This window comes from Zea mays, chromosome 2 (genome assembly GCF_902167145.1).
Source record: "Zea mays cultivar B73 chromosome 2, Zm-B73-REFERENCE-NAM-5.0, whole genome shotgun sequence".
NCBI classification, from domain to species: domain Eukaryota; kingdom Viridiplantae; phylum Streptophyta; class Magnoliopsida; order Poales; family Poaceae; genus Zea; species Zea mays.
The window spans coordinates 18503593-18530155 of record NC_050097.1 but is presented as its reverse complement, the minus strand read 5'-3'; the positions used below and the strand labels follow the sequence as shown (position 1 = coordinate 18530155).

At 46.6% G+C, this 26563-nt stretch overlaps 1 protein-coding gene across 3 annotated transcripts; it reads left to right on the top strand.

Moving 5' to 3' along the window:
• The first annotated feature begins 3271 nt into the window (after positions 1-3271).
• Positions 3272-10890, top strand: LOC542199 (naked endosperm1). Of its 3 annotated transcripts, none has more exons than XM_008670413.4 (5): positions 3272-3709; positions 3975-4003; positions 4250-4573; positions 6062-6461; positions 9170-10890. In XM_008670413.4, the coding sequence occupies exons 3-5, from the start codon at positions 4381-4383 to the stop codon at positions 10341-10343; spliced, it is 1767 nt and encodes a 588-aa protein (XP_008668635.1). In that variant the 5' UTR covers positions 3272-3709; positions 3975-4003; positions 4250-4380; the 3' UTR covers positions 10344-10890. The 3 variants fall into 3 exon arrangements, with proteins under 3 accessions (XP_008668635.1, XP_008668634.1, NP_001338648.1); XM_008670412.4 differs by having other exon boundaries at positions 3975-4156; NM_001351719.1 differs by lacking the exon at positions 3975-4003 and having other exon boundaries at positions 3395-3709; positions 9170-10876.
• Positions 10891-26563: the final 15673 nt, after the last annotated feature.

The following is a 26563-nucleotide window of genomic DNA, read 5'->3' as shown; positions in this document are numbered from 1 at the left end:
AAACAAACAATACCATTGTCCTATGTGAATTTTTATTACTATTTTTTCATATTTATTGGTTACTCGTAAATATACGATGATTAGAAACTTTCCTTGCAAGTACATTATTTGCACGAAACAAAAAACAAAAAAACATAAGTCTTTATCTTATAAGTATTAATCCCTCTGTCCCATATCAGCTTTCGCTTTGCTTAGCACTTCAATTTTGTGTCTATATTTAAATGGATGAAGATGAATCTAACATATATACAAAACACATATATTAATAATCATTGTATGAATCTACTAAACGAATCTTAATTTGGGACAGAGGGAGTATTAGATTTTAAAAAAATATCTCAAGTTTGATCAAATGTATATAATAAGATAATAACACATTTATGTTATCCAATAAATAATATTATATTCTCTATTAATTATATTTTTATAGTATACATAATTGATATTATAATTTCAGTCAAACTTAAGATGTCTTTATCTTATTGAAAAAATTGAAATGGATAATAATTTAGAGGCGAAAAGAATATGTATGAATTTTGTATATAATTGGAATAGGGTGGAAAGGATTTGAATTTTGTATTTAATTATATTAGAGTACGGTGGAAAGACTATAAAGACTATGTATGAATTTTTTTTGAATTTTTTGTGAACTTTATTAGTTCACATGTGCAACATATATATATATATATATATATATATATGTACCATAGACTCATGTGTACCGGATATATTCTCAAATAAAAATACTAGTATATATTATATATGACCATGTGTCGATAACCTAAGACGGCTACGTGCAGGATGCTCACTATGTTGGCATACGTCGTCGCTACCGGCGAAACTTTTTCAAAGAGTGTTGAAGAGGCCATGACGAAACTATAGCTAGACCCGAGAGACGTGCGCACCAACAACGACAAGCGCCGAGCTTACGTCCGCTTTCTCTCGGACGTTTTCCAGCAGTAGCAGTGTCACGGCTGCACTGCATGCATGCCTCGCGAACGGTTGGACTCGATGGCTTTCTTTGGACATTTTCGAAGAGGCTTTCTCCATGTTCTACTGGAAACTGTTGCCTAGCCTGTACATTGATTGTCCCAGCTCTTACACGTACGTCATGGCTGTCTGCCGTTTAAATTTGCCAGTCTTTCCAACTAACTAATTATATATACATATGAGAGAGAGAGAGAGAGAGAGAGAGAGAGAGAGAGAGAGAGAGAGAGAGAGAGAGAGAGATGGGTAGTTGATGAGTTTGGGTAAGGGAAAATTATTTTCCAGGCTGAAAATTTAACATCCTAACCAGTTTCGTTGTTTAGTTTACTTTGCCTGTTGCTGTTAGCAATAGCCGCTTATATAAGATCGAATGACCTACTTGATCGTAAAATAAAAATTAAAAAGTCGACAAAAATTCATGGAAGGATGCATGGAAGTGTACATGCAAAATGCACTACTATGGAATGCGCGTGGTTGGCCGTTGTCATGCATCATGAATGCATGTCGAATGCATCAAATTGAAGTAGCATAATACAACTTCCAACTCTCAGCTAATTTATCGATCAATGTATAAGATACAACAAGGGCACTCATTTTACTTATTAGGACTTGTTCGGTTCTACCCAATCCATATGGATTGAGGAGGGGATTGAGGGGGTTTCAGTAAGTCAAAATTCTCTCCAATCCGTATCAATCCCCTCCAATACATATGAAGTGAAAATAACAGAATAAGACCTTAGGGGGATGTAATGTGCTGATCGATCCTACATCTCGTCTTGCGGCTTGTATGTGATATCTTAGTCCATGAGATGGTGATATTCTGGCTCAAGGTTTAATAGAATTAATAGAGTACTCATATCAACAAGATGCATCTTCGGAAGCCTGTCTCGAAAGAACCTTCAAGTTAAGCGTGCTTAGCTTTTAACAATTTGGGATGGATAACCGACTGGTAAGTTTTCTCGGGTACACATGAGTGAGGACAAAGTGTGCACAAAAGACTCGTGTTGGTCTATGGAGACAATATACGATTCTAGCGAGCTGTCAGAAGTAAGTACCACCGGTTCATAGATTGGACAGGGTGTTACATTATATCCATGTATTTTTGGATGGTCATATCTGAACACACACGGGTTCCAGTATCTTTTGGTAGCACCTAGCCCAAGCAACAGCTAACAGGGGGCATCCTATGTACACGAGATGATAGTGCTTGAGTGTGTCAACAGTGATAGCGTCATATTATTTGTTTTCCTACACGCCGATGTGGTTTTATTTGTCAAAAAATTAAAATAGCAGTGGAAAAAGTAATTAGCTGGATCACCAACAGATAATTAATAGTGTGCACCGCTAGCAATCAATATTTCAAAAGAAATTTTGCCACTCTATTTATGGCACTTGTGCAACTAGATATCTTTATATCTTACACATAATTCACAAATACAAAGAAGCTCTATATTGATGGTTTGTAAGCCATTTGTATTGTCGTTTTTAGAACCGCCAAGGGTTAGTAGAAATGTTTCTTTTCACATGTGGTTAATTAATTGAGAACCACCTGTACAAATCTTTTTTTACTGTGGAAAGATGTTTCCATTTGGGGCCAGCCATTTTATTTTTACTGGTGTTCGATAACCAAAACTGTCAGTAGAAATTAGACCTCACCTCAATCTTAGAGTTGTTTTGTACCATTGATTGTTAATAGGGTATACAATATAAAATAGGAAATTAGCATAAATAAATTTATTTATGAATAGAACTTAGACAAGAATATTCCACTCGCTATACGTGATTTGGTTGGATCAACAGTACTGTAGGTAGATACTAATCATAGCCACATATGCAAACGAACTTTATAAGTGTATTTGAAACGGACAGCTATAGGTTGTTAGAACATATTTTGTACTATATAGAGTATAAGGTGAGATTTACGCTACACTAACTAGCTCTTGCTTGTCAGCAGTCTCACGTATAAACCATGATAAATAATAACGTCTCAAAATGGTCATGACGTGCATCATACATACACGTACATACATACAAAATATGTACGTGTGTGAACAAATGCTAACAAAAAGATATGATGAATCTAACAGAAATTAGGTGGTATCTCTTTGGTATATCAGTAAGGGTATACGAAAACACGAGCACACACACTTGAGTATATGCTTGCAACCCATAAACGTCTAAAAAAACAAAACAACCCCTGTGAAAATGCACGCTTGCAGCCCATAAACATCTAAAAAGCCAAAACAACTCCGGGGAAAAGCTTTTGCGGGTGTGTGCGCATGTGTGATGGCGGGAGGTAAGCCGGCCAGCCCCACGCAGTCGGTGGACCCAATCCTCAGACGCTTCACGACACCGCTTTGCCTGCTGCGTGAGCTTGTGCTTGCCCCCTGCTCCCATCCGTTGTACCCTTTCTCTCTCCTCCTCTCTGTCTCTTGCTCCGAGCTGTATATAAAAATACTCCCTCTCCTGTATATTTCCCGTGTGCATAGGCGCAGGGGGGAAAATTCCAGAAATTGATTTATAGTGGGGCATATTAGATGTGGGAGAGGAAAGCAGCAGGAGAGAAGAGAGAGAAGGAAAAGTATGACAAGGAAATGAGAGAAATGGGAGAACAGCCTTCTTAGCCTCTCCCTCCATGCATCCTCTCTCCACCACTGCTATCTCTCAGTAGCAAGAGCAAAGCAAGAGGAGAGCGAGCTAGCGGTACCAGGGAGAGAGTGAGGTATAGAGAAGAAACAAACCCAGTCTAATATTTTTTTCCTGCTAAATATATTTGTCTCTCTGTATGTTTGTGTCATATATGAGTCTGCGGGTGTGGGTGTTTGCGAGCTTTTGTTGTTTTGCTTTTTTACTTGTTTTGAGTGCAACTGTTTGTTTGGATTTCCCTGTTCTCTTTGTTCTTTTGTTAATCTCGGAAGAGTCCTAAGCGGCCGATGCCTTAGCTTGGAGTTTTTCTCGGCTCCTTGTGGATTTGTTTCTTGTTTCAGATCAGTTCCAAGCACATACATATGAGAAGGTACAGCCATCACTCCCCTCAGGAATTTCGGGGCCTCTCCTCTTCCGGTCTTTATCTCCTTGGTTCTGTCGGGCTCTTCCTCGATTTGTCTCCGGATCGGAGGAACGGCAAAAATCTTTCTCGTCTCGCCCCCATGGTCGCCGCTCGCATGCTGTGTGTGTCATGTGCTGCCTGGAGATACTCGCGCTCTTTTTGCCGTTGTTGATTGCCATGCCTGTCTCACTTGGTAAGTCTTGCTTGTTCCAGCGAAGAAGGGGAAGGACGAAGAACACTGCCGACCCTATTCCTAGCAACGGGCCAAAGCGACCAGCTGCAGGAAGGAGAAGCAGTGTTGGCGCGTTCGAGCTGGTGGTGCCAGGATAAATCGGGAGGAAGTGATGGCATCGAATTCATCGGCGGCGTTCTTTGGTGTTAGGGATGGGGACCAGCAAGACCAGATTAAGCCGCTGATATCACCGCAGCAACAGCTGGCAGCGGCGCTGCCCGGTGTGGCAGGCGGTGTTCCTGCGGCGTCCGGCCAAGGCGCGCCGCCGGCGCAGCCACCGCCCAAGAAGAAGAGGACTATGCCTGGTAATTTATTACGCAACGCAAGTACCCCCCTCCCCTCCCCCTTTTGATTCCGGTCGTGCATGCACACTGCATACAGGTCAGGCCTATGCTGCCTGCGCGCGAGAGATCTCGCTCGTCTGGATCTATTGGAGTTTTATGAGTTGGATGCTGACACCAGGAGCATCTTCTTCTCTCATATGCACTCGGTTTCTCTTTCCATGTCTTCTTGGTTTCTTCACTTCTTGTCTGTGTGTGTTTCTCTTGATTCGTGATCGCTGCTCTCTACACTGCGTAATTAATATAGTTCCGAGAGTTGTTGCCTGGTTTTTCAACGCAGATCGATGTGTGCAAACTACAGCCTGTTTTTTTCACTGGGAACTGGATTTTATGAAAATAGTACCCAAGTTCCTCTTGGTTCTCTCTCTTCCCTCCCTCCCTAGTTCGAGGTGGATCCCCTCCCTACCTTCGCTGCAAAGCAAGTAGACTTGACGAGACGAGAGCCTCCAGTTTGCATCTTTCAATCAATATACTTCATTTAAAGCTCTGTCCTCACAGTCACACCTGAGAGTGAGAATTAATTCAGGTGAATATGGAAGGTTGGAGTAGAGACTTCATTCAATTCATGGCGCTACTACTAGTTTTCACCCCCTGGCCTCTTCTTTCTGAGCAATGCTCACGTTTTTGTTTCAACCGGTTGAAGAATTCGAACTATCCTATCAACTTTTGTTTATTTGGTTAATAAAAATAACAAAGTTTGTATTTTTTTCAAGAAGAAAACAAAATCTGTTCACCTCCCAAGATTCCATGTGCATGCATGAGCTGTTACTCAGTTCTTCCTTCCCCAGCTATGAGAGAAGTAAATAGGAGCCATGACACAATCCATGTCGATCGATTCCTTTGTTCTCTATATCTCTTCCTGCAAACTCCTCCGTCCCCCCAAAAAAAAACAATCTCTTGCAAAATATTCCCCTCTCTCTCCATCTCTCGTAGCTTGTCTCTACTACCGCTCACACCCACCGAGAGAAAGCTGAAACAAAAACAAATATCTTGCCCAGATTACTATACCGCCATCACTACTAGCTCCCACCATCGTTTCTTAATCATGTATGCAGGACTAACTTATAAGAAAAATACTAGTATTAATTACTCCCACATAGAACAATAATTCCCTCGAAATAATTAATAAAACGCATCAGTCATCAATATACAAAAACCATGTGCTATTGTCGTCCATCCTAATCCACGACAAGTGCTGACTGACGATCATCTATATCCTCATTAGTGACCCATGCATGCTTTTACTGTTTATTCACTGAAATCAAAGTTAGTTTTAATTTCCCTGCTGTCCATCATATCATGCATGCGTCAGTTCGACCGATCATGTATAGCATTTCTTCTTCCTCTTCTTTTGCAAATAATAAAAGCTATATATACTAGGGTTATATACTATTAGCTAACCAGCAGACTTTGTGTTTTGATTTCATATCGACCGGTGCGATGACGAAGCAGACCCCGACGCTGAGGTGATCGCGCTGTCGCCCAAGACGCTTATGGCGACCAACAGGTTCGTGTGCGAGGTGTGCAACAAGGGGTTCCAGCGCGAGCAGAACCTGCAGCTGCACCGGCGCGGGCACAACCTGCCGTGGAAGCTGAAGCAGAAGAACCCGCTACAGGCGCAGCGGCGGCGCGTGTACCTGTGCCCGGAGCCGACGTGCGTGCACCACGACCCGGCCCGCGCCCTCGGCGACCTGACGGGGATCAAGAAGCACTTCTGCCGCAAGCACGGCGAGAAGAAGTGGAAGTGCGACAAGTGCTCCAAGCGCTACGCCGTGCAGTCGGACTGGAAGGCGCACTCCAAGATCTGCGGCACCCGTGAGTACCGATGCGACTGCGGCACACTCTTCTCCAGGTAAGCCTATCTACCTAGCTACGTCTCGCTCGCTCGTTCGTTCGTGTGTACTGTATATATCAGCTGTACGTGCACAGATGGCAAGGCGTGGCTGCATTTCTATGTATGTGTACATATCGAGTATGTTCATGATTGCTGCATCATGATATGCATGGCAAGTGTAGGCATGGCATCGTCATGGGGTTTTGCACTGCATGAGCCTGTTGCAGCTGTCCGCTTATGGCTACCTCTTGGATTCGGTGAGCGAGTAAAGTATTAGGAACGTTCCATGGTGATCGGCTGGCCTTCTTTAGGGTTAGGGTTTTGTTTGGGCTTGCGGGCGGCGACATGGCGCATGTAGGTATAGTTTTGGTGCTCAGCTCAGCTGGCCTGCCTGACGCGATGACGATGAGCTAGAAACACTAACGAAGATAGATAGATATAGCTCCGCGCCGTGGGAGAGGAGAGAGAGAGAGAGAGAGAGATAGCTAGCCAGGGCGCCGGTCGTGTGCTAGCTGGGTGGACTGCTTGCACGTGAAATGCAGAAATGGCTTCTTTTTTTAGCCTTTTGGCCTTGGTGATGATGCTTCCCTTTCCTGATTTCCCTCCCTTGGGAACCATGCATGAACCAGCAAACTCTCTCCTTCTGTCTCGCCAAACACTCGTCACAGTCACTAGTATTTATCTATCTTTTTCTTTTTTTTTCCCTGAACCGGCCGAATGAACTGATTCGTCAGTGTTACCCATCATATTCACACACATATATGCATGCGTCTATGTTGTTACTGACCCTGTAGGCCCACATTTTTACTGGTCCATCCTGTCAGGAACAGTCAAGCTGTAAGGAGTGGTCTCGCTCAGTCGTACGTCCCTCTACCTCTCTCTACTGAATCACTTGGCTGCCATGTAAGCCTAGCTTGTTCTCATGTGAGTCGGCCGCTGTCTAGATGTGGCAGGGGCCATTCGCGCGTTGGACGTGCCAGTGAGCCAGGCGCGCGCGCCCAGGCCGAGACAGGCCAGGTCCACCCCTTTTCATGGATACGTTGCCATGGCCTGGCCCTGGCCCCACACAGTAAGCCCTAGTCACGCATGCATCACCTAGTAGTAGCTAGGTGTAACTTTGAGGCACTGTTCACGTTTGTTGGCAGTGTTAAACATGTCCCAAAGTGGTGTGCTCATTCTCACTGCTCTCTTTCATGGGTATGGTAAAAAAAATCTCCAATAGGAAGTAAGCATATAGTACAGTCGTTGCATCAACAGGAGTAGCATTAATGTCCGCTTGAGTTGCTCTATTGAAGAAGTACTCCTCTTGCACTGTCTACTCACACTAAATCCATAAATTCCACACGATTTGTTGTCAAGCACTTTCTTGATTAGGGCATACAATTAGATTCAATTACTACTGCGTGGTTAAGGCTGGCAAAAAAGGTAGTAACGGCGTGTGTGAGTGTGACTGTGTCTTGGTCCCTTGGGAAGTGAGCTCACCAGACCCACAAAGTTTTCTGATCTCCTTGGTGTGTGTGTTCGTGTAACAGTTCTGATGCCAATGTCTTTGCTGCCTTTTTCTCAAGCTTCTTGCTAGTGGGAACCTGGCAATGCTATCCCGCACATATCACCTTTTTTCCAATATTGATTGACATGGGTTTCTGGGATCTTGAGCTAGCTTTATGGTGAGGCTAGCCCCTCGTGCTTTTCATATCTGCATGTGTCAATGCATGGTAACCAAACACCTTTGACCAGTGTTATCAGACAAATCATGTAGGGCCTGTTTGGAAATACAGTTTTGAAATAATGTAGTTTTGAAATACCATAGTTTACAATTGTATATGACACAAATACTACGGTATTACTTACCACAGTATTGTTCAAAACCGAGATCTATTTGGTTCCGTTGGAAAAAAAGTATATTTAAAGAGAAGAGAAGAAAACTGAGGTCCTGAATGGGATTTTAAAAACTCTAAAAAATACCACGGTTTTAGGTAAACCATGGTATTTAAGACTGTGTTTTGCCTAGACAAACAAACACCTTACGATAGTATCATCAAATACTATTGTTTCAAAACTACAAAAAATACTACACTTCCAACCATGCTTGTAATGTTTCAGGTAATACTACTAGTCTTCAGCAAAGTCAGGAAAGTGAAATAGACTCCTGATGGCACACATTACATACTGCAGACTCTTTTATCTACAAAAAGGAAATTTGCAGAGCCTGCACGAAAAAAAAGAACACCACAGTTCAGATCCATACATTCCAATAACAAACGTAAAATAAGTGCACATTATGTTTTTTCACAAGTCATGTTTCTTTTAAATTTAATTAAGTATATGGAAATAATTTTGATATGTATGTCTTAAAAAAGTTCATTCTCAAATTTTATATATATATATATATATTTGTTTAACAGCATCAGCATGCATCCAGTTGCAGCGGCGTTCACGTGTCCATCAGAAACAGTATATTAACCCGAGATGCCGCTGTCCCTCGGGGCTTGCGCCGTCTGCAGCGTGACATGGGCCATGCATGCATGCGGCTGCTCTTCTCCTACAAAACCTGCATGCTTACTTGTCGCATCAACTTTTACTGTGCATTTTGACTGTCGTCTTGGGCTGATGCGATTGTCTGCTTCCCTTCTGAGTTCTGACCTAGCTACACTACACAGCAATGCAAGCGCATGCTTGAATGATAGAGTATGATATCTTATCCGTCGATGCGTTGGTCCATGCAGGAGGGACAGCTTCATCACACACCGGGCGTTCTGCGATGCGCTCGCGCAGGAAAGCGCGCGCCTGCCGCCGACGAGCCTCAGCAGCCTCACCAGCCACCTCTACGGCGCCACCAGCACGGGCAACATGGCGCTCAGCCTCTCGCAGGTGGGCTCCCACCTCACCTCCACTCTCCAGGATGGCCACCACCACCACCCGTCCGCGGAGCTCCTCCGACTCGGCGCCACGGCCGGCGGCGGCAGCAGCATCGCCGCGCGCCTCGACCACCTCCTGTCGCCCAACGGTGCATCCGCCTTCCGCCCGCCGCAGGGTCCGCCGTCGTCGGCTTCCTTCTTCCTCAACGCGGGGGCTTCGGTGGGGCCGGACTTTGGGGACGACGTGGGCAATGGCCCGCACTCGTTCCTGCAGGGCAACAAGCCTTTCCATGGACTCATGCAGCTGCCCGACCTCCAAGGCAACGGTGCTGGGGGGCCCGGCGGCTCAGGCCCCAGCCTCTTCAACCTGAGTTTCTTTGCTAACAATGGCAACAGCTCGGGGTCCAGTCACGAGCATGCAAGCCAGGGGCTCATGAACAATAATGACCACTTCAACGGCGGAGCAGGTGGAGGCGGCGGGGGTTCGGAAGCTTCGGAGGCTGGGATTTTCGGCGGAAACTTCGTTGGTGGTGGAGATCAAGTTCCACCGCCCGGGCTCTACAGCGATCAAGCCTCCATGCTGCCGCAGATGTCGGCGACAGCTCTGCTCCAGAAGGCGGCGCAGATGGGCGCGACCTCGAGCGCGAACGGCGGCGCTGCATCCATGTTCCGAGGCTTCGTGGGCTCATCCCCTCACGTGCGGCCGGCGACGCCGCACATGGAACAGAGCGACGCGAACCTAAACGACCTGATGAACTCGCTCGCTGGAGGTGGTGTCGGCGCCGGAGGAATGTTCGGCAGCAGCAACGGCGCCGGAGGCCCGGGGATGTTTGATCCGAGGCAGCTGTGTGACATGGAGCACGAGGTGAAGTTCGGCCATGGTGGCGGAGACATGACGCGGGACTTCCTTGGCGTCGGCGGAGGAGGCATCGTGCGCGGGATATCGACACCTAGAGGAGACCACCAAAGCAGCAGCGATATGAGCTCCCTGGAGGCCGAGATGAAGTCGGCCTCGTCCTTCAACGGAGGCAGGATGCCATGACCGACCCATCGGTCGAGCTTATAAACAAGGCATAAGCTCGCGCACAGTAAGCAAGAGACTTGATCAAGCAGATGCAGTGAGAGAAGAGTAAGGTCATCGTTATATAGCGTAGTAGCAATCAATGCAAGTTATCAACTGAGTCGCATGAGTGAGTTCATGCATGGATAAAGCTGGCTAGCTTCTTAGCTAGCTTTCATCATCCGAAGGGACCTTGGGTGAGAGAGAGGCGTCTTTCTCTGACTAATGGAGTAAGCTAGAGTGCGAGTTGGACGCATGTGATGACCCCTTTGGTCGTGGTGGGGGTTGGTGTTCCTGTTGGTTTTCCCTTGCTTTGTAGTTGGATAATCTTTGTTGGATTAAGTATAGTTTCTGGTGATAGAACCAATAAGGATGTTTGTAGCTAGCTTATAATGAGGGCGTGAATTGCAGCTTAATTTGCTTCACTCCCCTCCTATTTTTTATTACCTTTTCTCTTTTTGCAAAGCAATATTCTCCTTACAATGTCATTAATCGTGCAAGCTGAAATTCATGATATTTTCTTGTGTCAGGATGCATGCATATTGTATAGTCAAGTGCTGTGTCTGCACTGATTAACATTTTTTCTTATTTATTACTAAAGTCCATTTACTAGGAAAAGGCTATCTCTCTATATATAGTTTCCGCTTGAAGCTCATAAAAGCCAACACTAGCTAGTATTTCCTACATTTTCTACTAGAAGGCTTGGTATCATGATAGTGATCGATTAGGGTCTGAACAAAAAATCAATATATTTTTAACAAAGTTAAATAATACTCTCTCTGTTTCAATTTATAATTCGTTCGACTTTTTTAATCCTAACTTTGATCACTCCTCTTATTAAAAAATTGTGGAAAAAACAAAAGAATTTATTGCAGTTCTGTTTATAACCAAATATACTTTACATATGACTTAATCTTTTTAGTTTTGTTCATAATTTATTTTAATAAGACGAGTGGTCAAAGTTGGGGTTGAAAAAGTGAAACAAATTATATTTTGGAACCGATGAAGTACTACATCCTTCAATCTCAAAATAAGTGCTTTTTATATTATGCATTTTCATATGAAAGAGAATAAGATTAAGATTCGGGTGAAAATCTTTTCAACACACCTCCAATTTCAGTTAATATCTACTTATGCTAGATTTACTCTTGGACTTGTTTAGAGTTTCAGTAACTATTTTGATCTAATTTCTAGGTACAACTGTCATAACTTTAATTCAAGAGTAAAAAATGAATATTACACTCAATTCTGGTAACATCTTTAATCTTATAGTAGAACTCTTGCACCATAATATTTTCTTGTAACATACTCACAAATTTGACAAGCATGAAGGGACCTTTTTCACCTTTTTTGACTGTAACTAGAAATTTGGTTACAGAAACTCTAGCACAAATCTAGGTAAATCTAGCATAAGTTGTCATTAACTGAAACTAGAGGTGTGTTAAGAAGATTTTCAAACGAATCTTACTCTTATTCTCTTTCATGCAAGTTATTTAGAACATATAAGAAAGTGGAAATGAAGAAAATAAAGAGGAAAAATCGTTGTAAGGGTAGAAAAAAATCGCATGAACACTAAGATACTGTTTCGATTTCACGCCTAAAGTTAGCTACTAAACTTTAGACCACTTGAATTATTTGTCTAAAGTGACGTCTAAAAGTTCTTCCTACCTCACAAAAGTCAATGGGTCAAAAAATGAGCTAATAAAATTATCTAAATTTAAGTATTTAACTTTAGCCAACTAGACTTTAGGACATGGGATTTAATTAAACAGGATCTAAGTATAGTCAAACTAGTCTATAAGGTTTTATTCGGTTGTATGAGGATTAAAAGGTATTAAACCCCTTTCTAATTAATTTTGACAAGTAAAGGATTTAATCCTCCTCAAACCACTCTAACAGAACAAGCCCTAACGGGTATAAATATTTTCCCCAACTAGTAACTTAGTACGGTGCGTGCGAGTAATCTAAGGTACATTTTATACTCGTAGGGTTAGTTTGGGAGTCACAAAACCGGAGTTGATTAGAGTGACAAAAATATCCTTTTTATTCAATTTTGAATAAGAAGGTGATTTTAGTTCCTCCAATCTCTTCCAAATTTGTGGCTCCCAAACTAGCCCGTACATTTTGAATTGCAATGCTACTTCAGCACTTCACGGTACACTGTACATGCATGTTCTAACACGTACGACAAAAGTGCAACTCTCCTATTAAATTTACTGCACATATCACATATGATGCTTGTAGCTTTTTTACGAAAATTATGATACTTAGCTTGTATTATTGCTACTTTGATTAATTAAGCGCAGCATGGGAGCTGATCTCTAGGGCAAAAGATGCTTCCCTACATACTGCGCCCGTGTGGCCATGCTGTGTAGCGCTTGGCTTATATGCTCAGCAGTAGAACACCCGTGCAGCTTATTAGCTTCTCGCTATGCTCGAGCTTGCTATGCTGGCTGTCTCTGTACGTTGGACAGAGGTCGCCTCGTGCTTGCACTGCACGCCGATCTAGCTCAGGCACACCACAGTATGGGCCGCGCCCCGCGCAGCGCAGATCATTGCGTTGCATTCTTCTTGGCATCAATATACCAATCATTCTGGACTGAAGAAATATTCAAAATATATTATTTGTCTGGATCCATATTGAACCAACTTTGTCTGATTAATTCAGTATAGTTTGCTAATAGTAATAAGTAGTACGTATCTCTGCGCACCCAATAATTCCGGCCGGTCCCTTTCTTCTTGCCAATGCAATCACACAGAGATTACTCTAATACTTGCATTTCATTAATTTAGAAAGAAAAAAAAAACAAGTAAAATAAGGGTCAAAGCTGTGGATATATATTCTTCGTTATATTCATACTACTCTCCATTGGTAGTTGGTGGTACATACGCCTGTCAGCACCAGTCAGTCAGCAACGGAATGTTTGGGCCTAACTGCTAGATTTCCTGTGCGCGCGCGGCAGGCACGCATTTGTGGAAGATTTGGCTTTCCTCGTGGACGCCTTCTGTTGTGGCGGCCGCGGTGGTCACCGATCGAGAGAGAATTATTGTCGGAAGCCGTCCGTACCTGGCCTGCTGCTGCTGCAGCAGCGTTGCGTTAGTTATTGACAGCAACGGCGACGGCGGCGAGGCTAACAGGCGTGGCCGGCCGACAGAGACAGCTGCTTGCCGGGCGTAAAAGCTAGCTAGCTCTCACGATCTTGTCCAATGATTCTTGGAAGGAAAGGGCCGGGAAAAGGCAGCAGGGCCGGAATGATGCGCACTACCACTACCACTGCCCCGCCGGCCGGCCGCGCGATCCGATCAGCAGCTAGCCTCCACTTTTGTCTCGTGTGCTGTCCGTGATCTGACGAAAGATGATGATGAGATGCATGGCGGGCGTCAAGGAAAAAAGATGGATTGATCGCAAGTACAATTGTTCCCTGGAAAGGCAAAGCGCGAAAAGGCGAGAATTATTGGAGGAAGGAAGCTGCTGCATGCCGTGGTTGTTGGGACACAGAGATCGCTTGCATGGCATGGCTTTGTTGTTGTGAATGCCTGCCTAGTCAAGGAAGGTTTCATCGTGAGGTGGACCAGCAGGGTTAACGTCGGAGAGGTTGGAGAGCTAATAACCAGTTAATTAAGATCTCGGTCGTTTTCCGGCCTCCGAGCCGAGACCCGGAGAGAATCTCTGCTTCGCTCCGAGCCTCCGACTGCCGCGAAACGTACGTGGGGAGGAGGGTATGCTAGCTGTGCTGTTGCTGCAAAGGTTTTAAGCATCGTCCTCGGGAATTCCTGCAAAGGTTTTAAGGGCTAAGCGGTCTCCTGGCCAGGACAGGACAGTTGAGCTGACACGTAAACGTACGGTGCGTGTGCCCGTGTGGTGCCTGCTGGGAGCGAGTGTATAGTAGTACGTACTAGATAATTTATTTACTAATCGTCGTCATGACCGACACGCCGCTGCGGTAACCTAGACTAGACTAGTAGGGGGGAGAGTAGCAGCGAATCGGGGCGCGCGATTTTCATTAGTTTAGGCGGCAATGCAAGGGTTAGTTGGGACGCGATGCCGGTTTGTTTGTAGCGTCGTCGCGGCGCGTTTGGCATGTCCGGTGAAGAACCTTCGCCCGCGCGCGGTCACGGGCGTGCTGCAGGCCCCGCGCGCCGAGAATCCTATGCGATGCGATTGCTAATGTGATGCTGATTGCACGCCTCTTGATGCGTGCAGTGCATTTGGAGCCTGCCTACAGCTTTTCGGTCGCAATCATGTGTACGTACCCTACCTGTTGCCCTGCGGCCTCCTGTAGAGGGGGGACGTGGCGTGGCCTGCTGTTTCGCGTGCCCGCCTTTTTACCCCGTGGTAGATTCGGAGCGGAGGCGGCCTGCTATGGTAGATGCATGTATGCTGAGGTTCAAAAGTCGTCACAACAAGCACAGGCACGGACACACGGTTCCGTGTTTGCAGCTGGTACGCAACGTGCTTGTGGTTCAATCTCGTGAGTAGAGGGGCTGGCCGCCGGGTACATAGATTTGCTATACGCGCAGCAATCTACACGGCTGCCAGTGCCTGCCCTTTCTGTAGCCGGTTCGTGCATGCACAACATCGACAGTACGTACGTGGCCTCCCCGTGACAGCAGCGGGACCGGAGTTTCAACGCGGCGACCACTCGCGTGAGTAATTCTATTCACTGCCAAATCTGACGTTTCCGCGGAGAGATCCCACGCCTTGGCTGTGCCATCCGTCATCCCTCCTCTTCCAAACCGGCTCGGTGGATGCGGGGGGCCTTTTCTTGGTTGCGTCGCAGCAGGCAACCTCCATGCCCGTGGGCTGCGGCCCACTTCTGCTCGAGGTTTTCTAAGCGTTCTTGCTGGTCTGGCTAACAACGCCCACTTCATGGGGCCTCAACCGCCTCGTCCGTTGTATCCTTTTCAATTTTTACATTTTAAGATATTTAAAATTTCAAAACGATCTCCCATAGCTAAAACTATATGTGTCTATCGTTTCTCCCCAGAACAGCAGGTATCTAATTATACTTTTTATATTTTTTTCACATACAAGTACGCAGAGGGACCTGTAGTGGAGAGGCGGCAGACCACCTCCTCTTACTTCTATTTGTTGTTACTAGGGTGTATGTTATATATAGAATTGTAATACACAGATTGACAGCGTGGATAAATATGATACTCCCTCCGTTTCTTTTTAGTTGTCGCTAGATTGTTCAATTTTGCACTATCCAGCAACAACTAAAACAAAACGGATGAAGTAATTCTTTTCTCTATGCATTTTTTTTGTTTTCGATCCCTCCTCTCTTACACCTCTCCATGCTATCTCGTCTATCTACTACTCACTCCATCCCAAAATACAAACCTTTCTAAGCCACTTTTTTTCTGTTCATATTTATTATAATGATAATAAATATAAATATACGTGGAAACCACGTGCATATGTTGCTTAATATATATGTTAATAGTCTAAAACAAGTTATATATAGGGAGAAGTACAATTTTACATATAAACATACTAGACATCCTATTTAATACGAGCAAATAGGAGTATGGGGGAGAGGCCCGCCTCACCTCCATGTACTGTACCTACCAGGTCCCTCAACTCTTCAAGATATTTATGGGAATAAAAATTAAAAATACAATTGGGACCCTGACGCACAGTGAACGGGCGACAGACACCTATTTTTGTAATAATAATATTTTAGTTTTAAAGTGTCGTTTTCCAAATTTGAATATTTTTAAATTTATAAATGAAAAAAATACCACGTCCACCCATGATCGCGACAACGGCGGTGGTAGAGTCCACGCTTTGCTCGTGTGGTTAACCATGGGACGCGGAGTTAGGATGATAGCTAGCTCCAAGTTTTACGCTATAAGATTTTAGTATCAGATCATGTTTTTCTATTTATTTTTCTATTTATTTTGGAACTAAAATTAATTATACGACTCAAACAAATCGTGAAATCGGTGCGTAAATTTTTAGCCAAGTGGCAGAATGCACCTGCCTAATCCTAAGAACAGGGCAGCCTAGGGTTTGCCCAACGAGACGCAAGAACATACAAAGGTTTAGAGTGGTTCGGGCCGTCAGAGCGTAGTAACCTACTCCAGTGTGAGTTGTATTGCTGAGAGCTTTGGAAAGCCTAGATCTGGATGGAGATGTCTCCGAGGGAGTTCGAGTTAAGATGTTGGAAGGGGAATGTACCCTTGAGCCATTTCTAAGTGTTTTGTTGATAAACTGCTCAACACACCACTATAAACTAATCATCTCAGTATGAGCATGAGCACAGGTTGTAATCAAGCAAATTGAAGATGTCAAGTCCAAAAGAGCACAAAGATGGACATAAATATGCAACTTTGTGAGATGGTAAAAGTGTGAGGTTTGCATTTCTAAACACGTTGCATAGGTCATTTACTATATTTCTAGAACAAAGATGGATCCATGATCGAAGTTGTCGAGCAATTCCACCGATGGGACACGTGGTGACACCGACGACCGGTGACCCCATCGGACAGGTCCAGACTCTGACTCGGGCTAGACTGCTCGTAACCACGTGGCTATGGATAACCACACGGGTCCTTCCTTGACCCAGCAGTAGTGGGTACCCTAGTTTTGGAGTACCAACAGAATATTTGAATCGTAATCCATTGCCACCCCTATTTCGGGTAGGACAGACATGATTGTGCTTTGACTTTTCCACCACTCAGTGTTGCTCGCTTCCATTCCATTTCATGCCGCAATACTAGAGAGCCAAGGCGATTTAACTATGCCTTCTTTTCTTATGAGATGCATGCCCGGTCGCCCTGACCATATTCTCAGTTTAGGCTATCTCCAAGAGCTATCCTATCGCATCCCCTATCTCATCTCCTATTTTAAATTTCACTCTACAAACAGTCTAATCTATAGTGTAAATCCCTTATTTTATATGATCTGTTGCAGATAGTCTTACCCTTTGGTGTCGCCATAGGTTCTCCCACCAATGAAAACAGTTAAGTTCAGGGCAGAGGACAGAGCGACGAGACTAGCACATCTCCATGTCTGTGTTGGCTCCATGAATGATCCACTTCATGTCATCATGGAGTCTTATTGATTCGAATCGATCATGATTTTGCTAGCTCTTTACTGTTGCCTTGGTTCCATGAATGGTCCACTTCATGTCATCATGGAGTCTTATTGATTCATCAATTATGATTTTTTGCTAGCTCTTTACTATTGCCTTGGTTCATCAGTGCTAAGTCATTGCTCAAGCTTCACCACATGTGGTCTATCACTCCAAAGTCTCATTTTTTCTTTACAATTGCAACTAGTACATCATAGCCAAGTCATATAGCTTGATCATTTCCACCCACTCATGTGACATCATACTATGCCTCATATGCAACATGCTCCTTCATCACATTAATTGAGCATAGCAACAAGTTCAATCCACTTCACCACCATGGCTCAAATTACTCACACTAGCACACCTATGGACTCATCACATGTGTATATCACAACAAACACATATTAGTTCATCTAGATTCTCAATCAATTATCAAAACCAAACTAGACCCTTTCAGCACCCTTGCCCAAGCATGTTAGACCTTTGCTTTAAATGCTCATTGAAAGGGAAATAGGCCTAAAAACCATTTCCACACTTGTTTTGATGATTAGCGACCACCACAACCAATTGAGCTAACTAGTTCACTAAGTCATGATTTCACAAACTCGAAAAAGACATCAAGAAAGATCAAGCTTAGCACATCGCGGACCATTCACCCTTCTAGCGGACCGTCCGCGACTCCTTGATGGACTTCGGACAAGAACTGTGCAAAATGCACATCTCTACTACGGACTGTCTGAAAGATAAGTAAAGGATGTCCGGCACCACGCGCGGACGGTTTGATCTCATTGCACGGACTGTCCGCCCATTGAAAACTAGAAAAAACCGAAGGTGCCAGGTTCAGAAAATGATTTATAGCGTCCACGCGAACCGTCTAGAGACACGATCGGACCATCTGCATCAGACTTTATCTGACATCTAACGACACATTTTATGCGATTATAGTTGTTGATATAGCCATTACTACTGGCCGTTGCAAATCCAGCCATTGATGTGCAAGGGCGGAGCGTCCGGACCTACAACGTGGACCGTCTGAGTGTAACAGAATGAAGGCAATGGCTACATGGTGGTTGAAGGCTATAAATACCAACCCAACTACTTCCATTCAATCATCCAAGCATTCATTCCTTCACATTCATTGCAAGAGCAAGTCCTCACTCCAAGCCACACTCAAAAACCTCAAAACTCCTTCAAGTGCCACAATTGTGATTTGCAATCTCTAGTAATTAGCGCCTTGGAGAGACTGTGATCTTCTGTTTACTTGTTGCTTGGTTTCGTTAATTGTGCTTTCTTCATCTCCTTCTAAATTCTCATCGACTTGTAAAGCTAGCATGGGACACCTAGGGAAAAGGTTGAAAGAGACCCGACCTACATGGCCTCCTCAACGGGGAGTAGGTTCTTCGAAATCGAACCATGAGAAACAAATCGCTCATGTCTTTGTGTTAATCTTGCTTTGCGATTTGATTCTTCCTCTCCTATTTCTCTAGTTCTCTTGCTTTCGATCGATTTGAGTTGGCTCCCAAAGTAATCCGCAATTGATTAAGCAACTTGAAAGGGAAATATGGTTTAACCTTTTCCTATAAATAATTTTGGTGGTTGAATGCCCACCACAAATAATTGGACTAACTAGTTTGCTCTAGATTATATATTCTACAGGTGCATAAAGGTTCAACACAAACCAATAAAAGATCAAAGTTAGGGTTCAAAAGCAAAGGAGCAAAAGAACCGAAGTGTGCCCTGGTCTGGCGCACCGGAGTGTCCGATGTGCCACCGGACAGTGTCCGGTGCACCAGGACCGTACAACTCTCAACTGGCCACCTTCGGGTTTCTGTAGCGCCGCTCCGCTATAATTCACCAGACTGTCCGGTGCACCGACGGAGCAACGACTACCAGCGCAACGGTCGATTGCAACGGACACCTGCAAACGCTACAGTGCGCGAACAGTTCGCGTAGAAGTCAGAGCAGCCGCCAGAGGCGCACCGGACAGTGAACAGTACATGTCTGGTGCGACACCAGACTGTCCGGTGCGGCACCAAACTGTCCGGTGCCACTAGAAGACAAAGCTCCAACGATCGAAATCGATCGAACCCTAACGGTTGGGTGACGTGGCTGGCGCACCAGACAGTGTCTGGTGGCGCACCGGACTGTCCGGTGCGCCCATCGACAGCAGCCACCCCCAACGGTTGTTTTGGTGGTTGAGGGTTATAAATAACCCCCAACCACCTCCACTCCAACCATCCAAGCATTCAACACATTGCATTCAATACAATAGCAATGGACTCCACTCCAAAGACACAATTCAAGTGATCGATCCGCTCGAAGTCCCCAATTCAACTCTAGCGCATTAGGACTTGTGAGAGGATCATTTGTGTTTCTTTCTCACTTCTTACTCTCAAATGCTTTGTAAGCGAGGCAAGAGACATCAATTGTGTGGTGATCCTTGCGGGGTCTAAGTGACCCGTGAGATTAAGGAAGAAGCCTCACTCGGTCTTAGTGATCGTTTGAGAGAGGGAAAGGGTTGAAAGAGACCTGGTCTTTGTGACCACCTCAACGGGGACTAGGTTCTTTAGAACCGAACCTCGGTAAAACAAATCACCGTGTCATCCGCTTTATTTTTGTCAGCGTTTCGACCCCGGGGGGTCCCTGGACCAATGAGTAAATTGTCGCCGCGTGTCCCAGCCCAGATGGGTCGGCGCGAGACGGAGCACGAAGGGGGGAAAACAGGGAGACAGGCGTAAAGGGGAAACCCACGGCCTTCGTGTTTGTCCCGCGCCCAAGTTGGGTGCGCTTGCAGTAGGGGGTTACAAGCGTCCGCGTGGGAGGGAGCGAGAGGCCTGCACGCGTCGTCCCGTCCTCTCCGCACGGCCAACCTTCTCGTAAGAGGGCCCTGGACCTTCCTTTTATAGGCGTAAGGGGAGGGTCCAAGTGTACAATGGGAGATGTAGCAGTGTGCTAACGTGTCTAGCAGAGAGGAGCTAGTGCCCTAAGTACATGCCGTCGTGGCAGCCGGAGAGGTTTTGGCACCCTGTTCATGTGGTGTCGTGGCCGTCGGAGGAGCGCTGGAGCCTTGCGGAAGGACAGCTGTCGGGGCTGTCGAGTCCTTGCTGACGTCTCCTTGCTTCCGTAAGGGGCTGAGAGCCGCCGTCGTCATGGAGCACGCGGGGCGCCATCATTATTTGTTTACCGGGGCGAGCCAGATGGGACGCCGGTCTTGTTCCCCGTAGCCTGAGCTTGCTAGGGGTAGGATAATGATGGCCCCCCTGTGACGTGGTCGGTCCGAGCCCTGGGTCGGGCGAGGCGGAGGCTCCTCCGAGGTCGAGGTCGAGTCTGTCTTCCGAGCTCGAGGTCGAGTCCGAGCCCTGGGTCGGGCGAGGCGGAGACCGTCGTCTGAGGCCAAGGCTGAGTCCGAGCCCTGGGGTCGGGCGAGGCGGAGTTCGTTGTCTTCCAGAGCCGAGGCTGAGTCCGAGCCCTGGGTCGAGCGAGGCGGAGTTCGTCGTCTTCCGGAGCCGAGGCTGAGTCCGAGCCCTGGGTCGGGCGAGGCGGAGTTCGTCGTCTTTCGGAGCCGAGGCTGAGTCCGAGCCCTGGGGTCGGGCGAGGCGGAGTTCGTTGTCTTCCAGAGCCGAGGCTGGGGGCCGAGCCCTGGGGTCGGGCGAGGTGGAGCTTCCTATGGCGCCCGAGGCCGGACTTGGCTGCTGTCAGCCTCACTCTATCGAGTGGCACAGCAGTCGGAGCGACGTAGGCGGCGCTGTCTTCTTGTCAGGTCGGTCAGTGGAGCGGCGAAGTGACTGCGGTCACTTCGGCTCTGTCGACTGAAGAGCGCGCGTCAGGATAAGGTGTCAGGCAGTCCTTGCATTAAATGCTTCTGCAATACGGTCGGTCGGTGTGGCGATCTGGCCAAGGTTGCTTCTTGGCGAAGACTAGGCCTCAGGCGAGCCGAAGGTGTGTCCGTTGCTCGAGGGGGCCCTCGGGTGAGACGTGAATCCTCCGGGGTCGGCTGCCCTTGCCCGAGGCTGGGCTCGGGCAAGGCGAGATCGTGTCCCTTGAGTGGACTGAGCCTTGACTTAATCGCACCCATCAGGCCTTTGCAGCTTTGTGCTGATGGGGGTTACCAGCTGAGATTAGGAGTCTCGGGGGTACCCCTAATTATGGTCCCCGACAGTAGCCCCCGAGCCTCGAAGGGAGTGTTAATACTCGCTTGGAGGCTTTTGTCGCACTTTTTGCAAGGGGACCGGCCTTTCTCAGTTGCGTTTCGTTCCGGTGGGTGCGCGCGAGCGCACCCGCCGGGTGTAGCCCCCGAGGCCTCGGAGGACTGGTTTGACTCCTTCGAGGTCTTAATGCGTTTCATGATGCTTCGGCCGGTCTGGTTGTTCCCTCATGCGAACTGGCCGTAGCCCGGGTGCACAGTCGAGTCCCAAGTTCTCGGGCTGGTATGTTGACGTTGTCAACGGTTTGGCCGGAGCCGGGTTTGCGAGAGCAGTCCCCGAGGCTCCGCACAGAGCGAGAGGGCGGTCAAGGACATACTCGACTTTTTTACATACGCCCCTGTGTCGCCTTTCCGCAAGGAGGAGGGGGGAAAGCGCCATGTTGCCCTCGGAGGGCGCCGAACATGGTGTCTCCAGTGAGTTGCTAACGGGTAATCCGAGTGGACGCCCGTGCCCCATTCGTTAGGGGTCAGCTAATGGCCCAGAGGCGCGCTCCAAAAGTACCTACGGGTGATTTGCCGGACCCGGTCCCCTTTTGACGGGGTCCGAGGGCTCGATGCCTCCCTCTGGTGGGATTCTGTTACAAAATCGTTCCCGTTGGTCTCGGAAATGTCCTAGGGTACCTCGGGAGCATAGCCCGAGCCTTGGTTATGTATCGAACGTACCCAGGGTCATCCCTCGCTCTGCGTCTGAGGCGGCTGTCGAACCCTTCGGGGGCCAGCCTACGAACCCCTGATCAGTAGTGGGCGCAGAGCCCGAGTGGCCTGAGGCGGTCGTTGAACCCTTCCGAGGGGCCAGCCTTCGAACCTCTGACCAGTAGTGGGCACGGAGCCCGAGTGCTCTGAGGTGGCTGTTGAACCCTTCCGAGGGGCCAGCCTTCAAACCTCTGATCAGTAGGGGGGCTCGGGGCCCGTTTCCTTCGCGGAGAAGGATCCCTTTCGGGGTATCCCCTTTCCCGGTCCCTGTTGTAAGAGAGAGAAAGAGGAAGAGGAAAAGGATACGAAATCGAATGACGTGGCACACCTTTTTTGACGCGGTCATTATGGCGGAAGCGAAGCGTCGCCTGCTTCTCCTGCCAAAGGTGCCGCCTGTCCTGCCGCAGAGTTAATGCGACGGGACGAGTGGTTCGCGGGGCAGTCGTTGCGCGTGCGCGAGCCGTTCGAGGAACGGAACACGGGCGCGTCGTCTTCACGCCGTGGGAGAGGGTTCTCTCGCTGCCCCAGGAGGGGACGTGAGCTTGGCTGACGACTTGACCGCTGCTTCCGCCCGCCTGCCACCGCCATTACTGCCGGCCCATTTCTGGCCGTATCGACTGTCGCGCCTTCTCCCGCGTCTGACTGACCCGTTGTCACACCCGGGTTTCGGGGCACCAAGACCCAGGCGCGAACATAATCACCAGGTGTGCTGGGACCAAGTCTCACACATATGATGAATCATGGCACAGGATCGAATGTCACATCTTTACTATATAATAGGAGTTCTATACAAAATAAATAAATAATTACATTATAAGGAGACAACGGTCCAGCAACCCAAAGTTGACTGGGAGACGACGGCCTAGACCACTCACGAACTCATCGCAGCATCCTCCACGCGCCTCAACCTGTGGTACCTGTTCTTGACCTGTGGGGGGGTGTGAGACAGCAAGAGTGAGCTCACATACGTTCATCGCTCAACAAGTTGTAGGGAATAATGTGCATGAACTCACCAAAGGTGGGAGCTCACGTGAAGTGTAAGGCTTACCAAAGAGGATGGTTAGAGCTGAGCATTGCTTTTAAAGTTGGTCAAAATTTTATTAGCAATTACTAAGTATAAGTAAATACCAACCCAACTAAGCAGCAGAACAAAAGTAACAACATCACCTGCGATGTAATGCATATGACAAATTGAATTTAGTTCCATAAATTAATCATGTGAGTGTCCGAGCTGCTCATAACCGTGAGCACGGCTAGTATACCGGTTTTACACTCTGCAGAGGTTGCGCATCTTTACCCACAAGTCATGTTACCCATCTGCCAAGGGATCGCGACTTCCCATACACCTCTACTGAGGAGGCGAGGCAGGGTAACACTACGAGGCCTTTACAAAGTTCCACTAGCTTCAGAAAACCCGCTACAGTTTATAGGAAGCTCCAATGCAGGGTTCTTGTCTGACCGCCATCGCAGCAAAATCAACCAAGGACCTCCCTACACTGACCACTCCCCTACTGCCCTTGCCCCTTTCGGGTAAGGTAGTCCTCCACTAGCTTTCCTAATTAATCAGCCAAGGGCGTCCATAAACCCTTGTGGTAGCACTGTTTTCCCGGGTGGTTCTCCATGTTCCAATTAACATAATGATCTTATCATGAACAGTAAATAACAACAGATAACAAAAGTATAATCATGAATAATGTATCTTCATACCCAAAACCACATAAAGCACTAGCAAGTACTACCCAAAAAGTTCAGTGATAAACAAGGTATAAAGATAATCAAACTAGGGTAACCTATTGGGTCCCATCAAAATTAACCTATGCAGATCATTATGATTAATCAGAACATGAGTAGGTAAAAAGAAGTGATCAAGGGCACAACTTGCCTGGGACTTGAGATTCCAGGTACCAGGATGATCTTCAGGTGACTCGTGACCTCACACTAGTCGTAGCAATACAAACAAATATGGTATAGACAAAATTAACATTACACCAAACATAAGAATAAACTGAATAATAATAATCTACGCATTGCTACGAGATCGTGGGAACGAGAACCGCTAAATTCGGAGCTACGGATATTGAGTTATGAATTTCTGAAATCATTTAGCACCTAGAATAGATTAATTCAAATGAACAATTTTAATCCAAGTTTTATGGTTAAACAAAGGTATTAGGTGGTAAACAATATTAATACAAAATTAATGCCACTGGAATGGATCAATTTGGACTTGAGATGGATTTTCTAGAGATTAAACAAATTCAAATGATTATTTTTACATTAAAAAGTCCATTTCCATAATTATTTATCTAATTTATGTGTTATCTGGACTGGGCGCATTATTATTAGAAAGTCCAGGGGTCTCGGTGTAAATTGTTCCAAGACACAGTTTACCCACGCCGTGGACCGCGGGTTTATTTCAAATAATCTGAGGGGTTCTTTAGAAAGAGTAGCGGCCGAAGAGGTATCCATGGATTTCGACTGCAGGATCACCATCCGACGGTCACCAGATGATCAATTCACTTAATGAACCAGTACCCACCCTGGCCATCCGATCTCTTGATCAACGCTTCAGATTCTAAGTGCTGAAAGGGTATCCTCACGTTCTAATCTGAGCCGTTCCTTTGAGATCCAGCGGCCACGACCCCATCTTCTACAACTCGCCATGAACCACAACAGCATCCCGGGCTGTAAGCTGAGGCCGCGACGGCGCCAGTAACCAGGGCGACGGCGCCATTGCCGGCATGCCTCCACCCCACGCTCCAGTGTTCCAAACCACAACCCAACGCGCGCTACACGATGAGAGAAGGAGGGCAAACCGTATGTGAGCTTCTTTCCTCGAATCGTGCCACGCCCGACCTTGACCACGGCGATATGCGGCCCGTCGCGGTCGTTGTTGCTCCGGCGAACAATTTAGGCGTTCTAGGTGACGAATCTTTCACGGCGCGGCGCTGGCTAGCCTTCCACAAGTCCGAAGAAGCCCAAGGGCACAACCCCTAGGGATCCGGTCGACGACAATCGAAGTCCATGCACGGCGGCGCATTTCTCTCAGATGTGTGGTAATGGCGACATAGGAATAGTAGCGGGGGTTGGGGGAAGACGAAGGGAGAGCACGAGTTTTATACTCCAGGCACGAAGGCGTCCCTCCCCCAGAAGGGAACAACTATCGCGAGACCCGCGGAGGGTTGCGATTATGGCCGGTAGGGGCGGAGTTTGTTATGATCCGGAAGCGAGCTCGTGTAGAAGACTGGTCTGACCGAGCGGGTACGACGACTCTGGTATTTACAGAGACAAGGGCGGAGTCCGCCATGGCGTTTGGTCGAGGAGGACCTGGTCTGGCGGCGGGATCTTCAGCGGCAACCAGGAGGTAGTTGAACGACCACAACAGAATCGCGCCTGAGCATGAAGACCGACCCGGCGAATGGACCCCACACGGCAGTGTCACCAAGGAGAGGTAGGCACGCAGCGAGGGGAGAGTTGGGCCGCCCTGGCGCTGAAAACGGCCCAGTCGCGGTTTCTGGCAGGGGCGGCAGGCGGGCGTGGAAAAATGAAGTGGGCCGCAGAGGAGTGGAGTTGGCCCAAGCGCAGATCTTCCCTTATCTTTTTTTTCCTTTGCATTTTCCTTTTATTTGAATCTCAAGCTAAATTCAAATTTAAATTCAGACTTGGTGGCTCTTCATTCGCAAACTATATTTGTGTAATAAAAGTGATTAGTTTGAAGGTATTTATTTAAATATACTATTTATGTTTTTATATCCTTCTCTTTTTCTTATAATCAAACCCTAATTTCAATTTAGGGTTTGATTCAACTTCTAGTATCTATTATCTTATTATTATTATCCTTATTATTTTATTTAATGCACAAACATATAAAACTCCAACAAAATGCACTTTCTTTTATTTTTCTGTATCATTTATTTTTTTTATTAATCACTATTAATTATATATGTGCTCTTTTTATGATGCAAATAAGGCACATAAAATGAGGAGACCTCTCTATATTCTTTGTATAAAATTTTGAGTATTACAAATCCTACCCCCCTTAAAAATAATCTCGTCCTCGAGATTTGTACGAAAAGGGTGTTCAACTATGTTATCTCAAAACATATGCACGAACAAAATCTCAGCATGATGCATAATTTATTAGCAACACATGGGGTCAATTAGACCCTATTATTATTCTCAATATAGTAAAATACTAGCTACTAGCTAAGGTAACACTTAGA

Excerpts from the sequence above, each read along its gene's own strand:
- LOC542199 (XM_008670413.4), top strand. The coding sequence starts at position 4,381 with ATGGCATCGAATTCATCGGCGGCGTTCTTTGGTGTTAGGGATGGGGAC. Across the intron at positions 4,574-6,061 it reads GAAGAAGAGGACTATGCCTG|ACCCCGACGCTGAGGTGATC; the intron begins GTAATTTATTAC and ends ATGACGAAGCAG. Across the intron at positions 6,462-9,169 it reads TGCGGCACACTCTTCTCCAG|GAGGGACAGCTTCATCACAC; the intron begins GTAAGCCTATCT and ends TGGTCCATGCAG.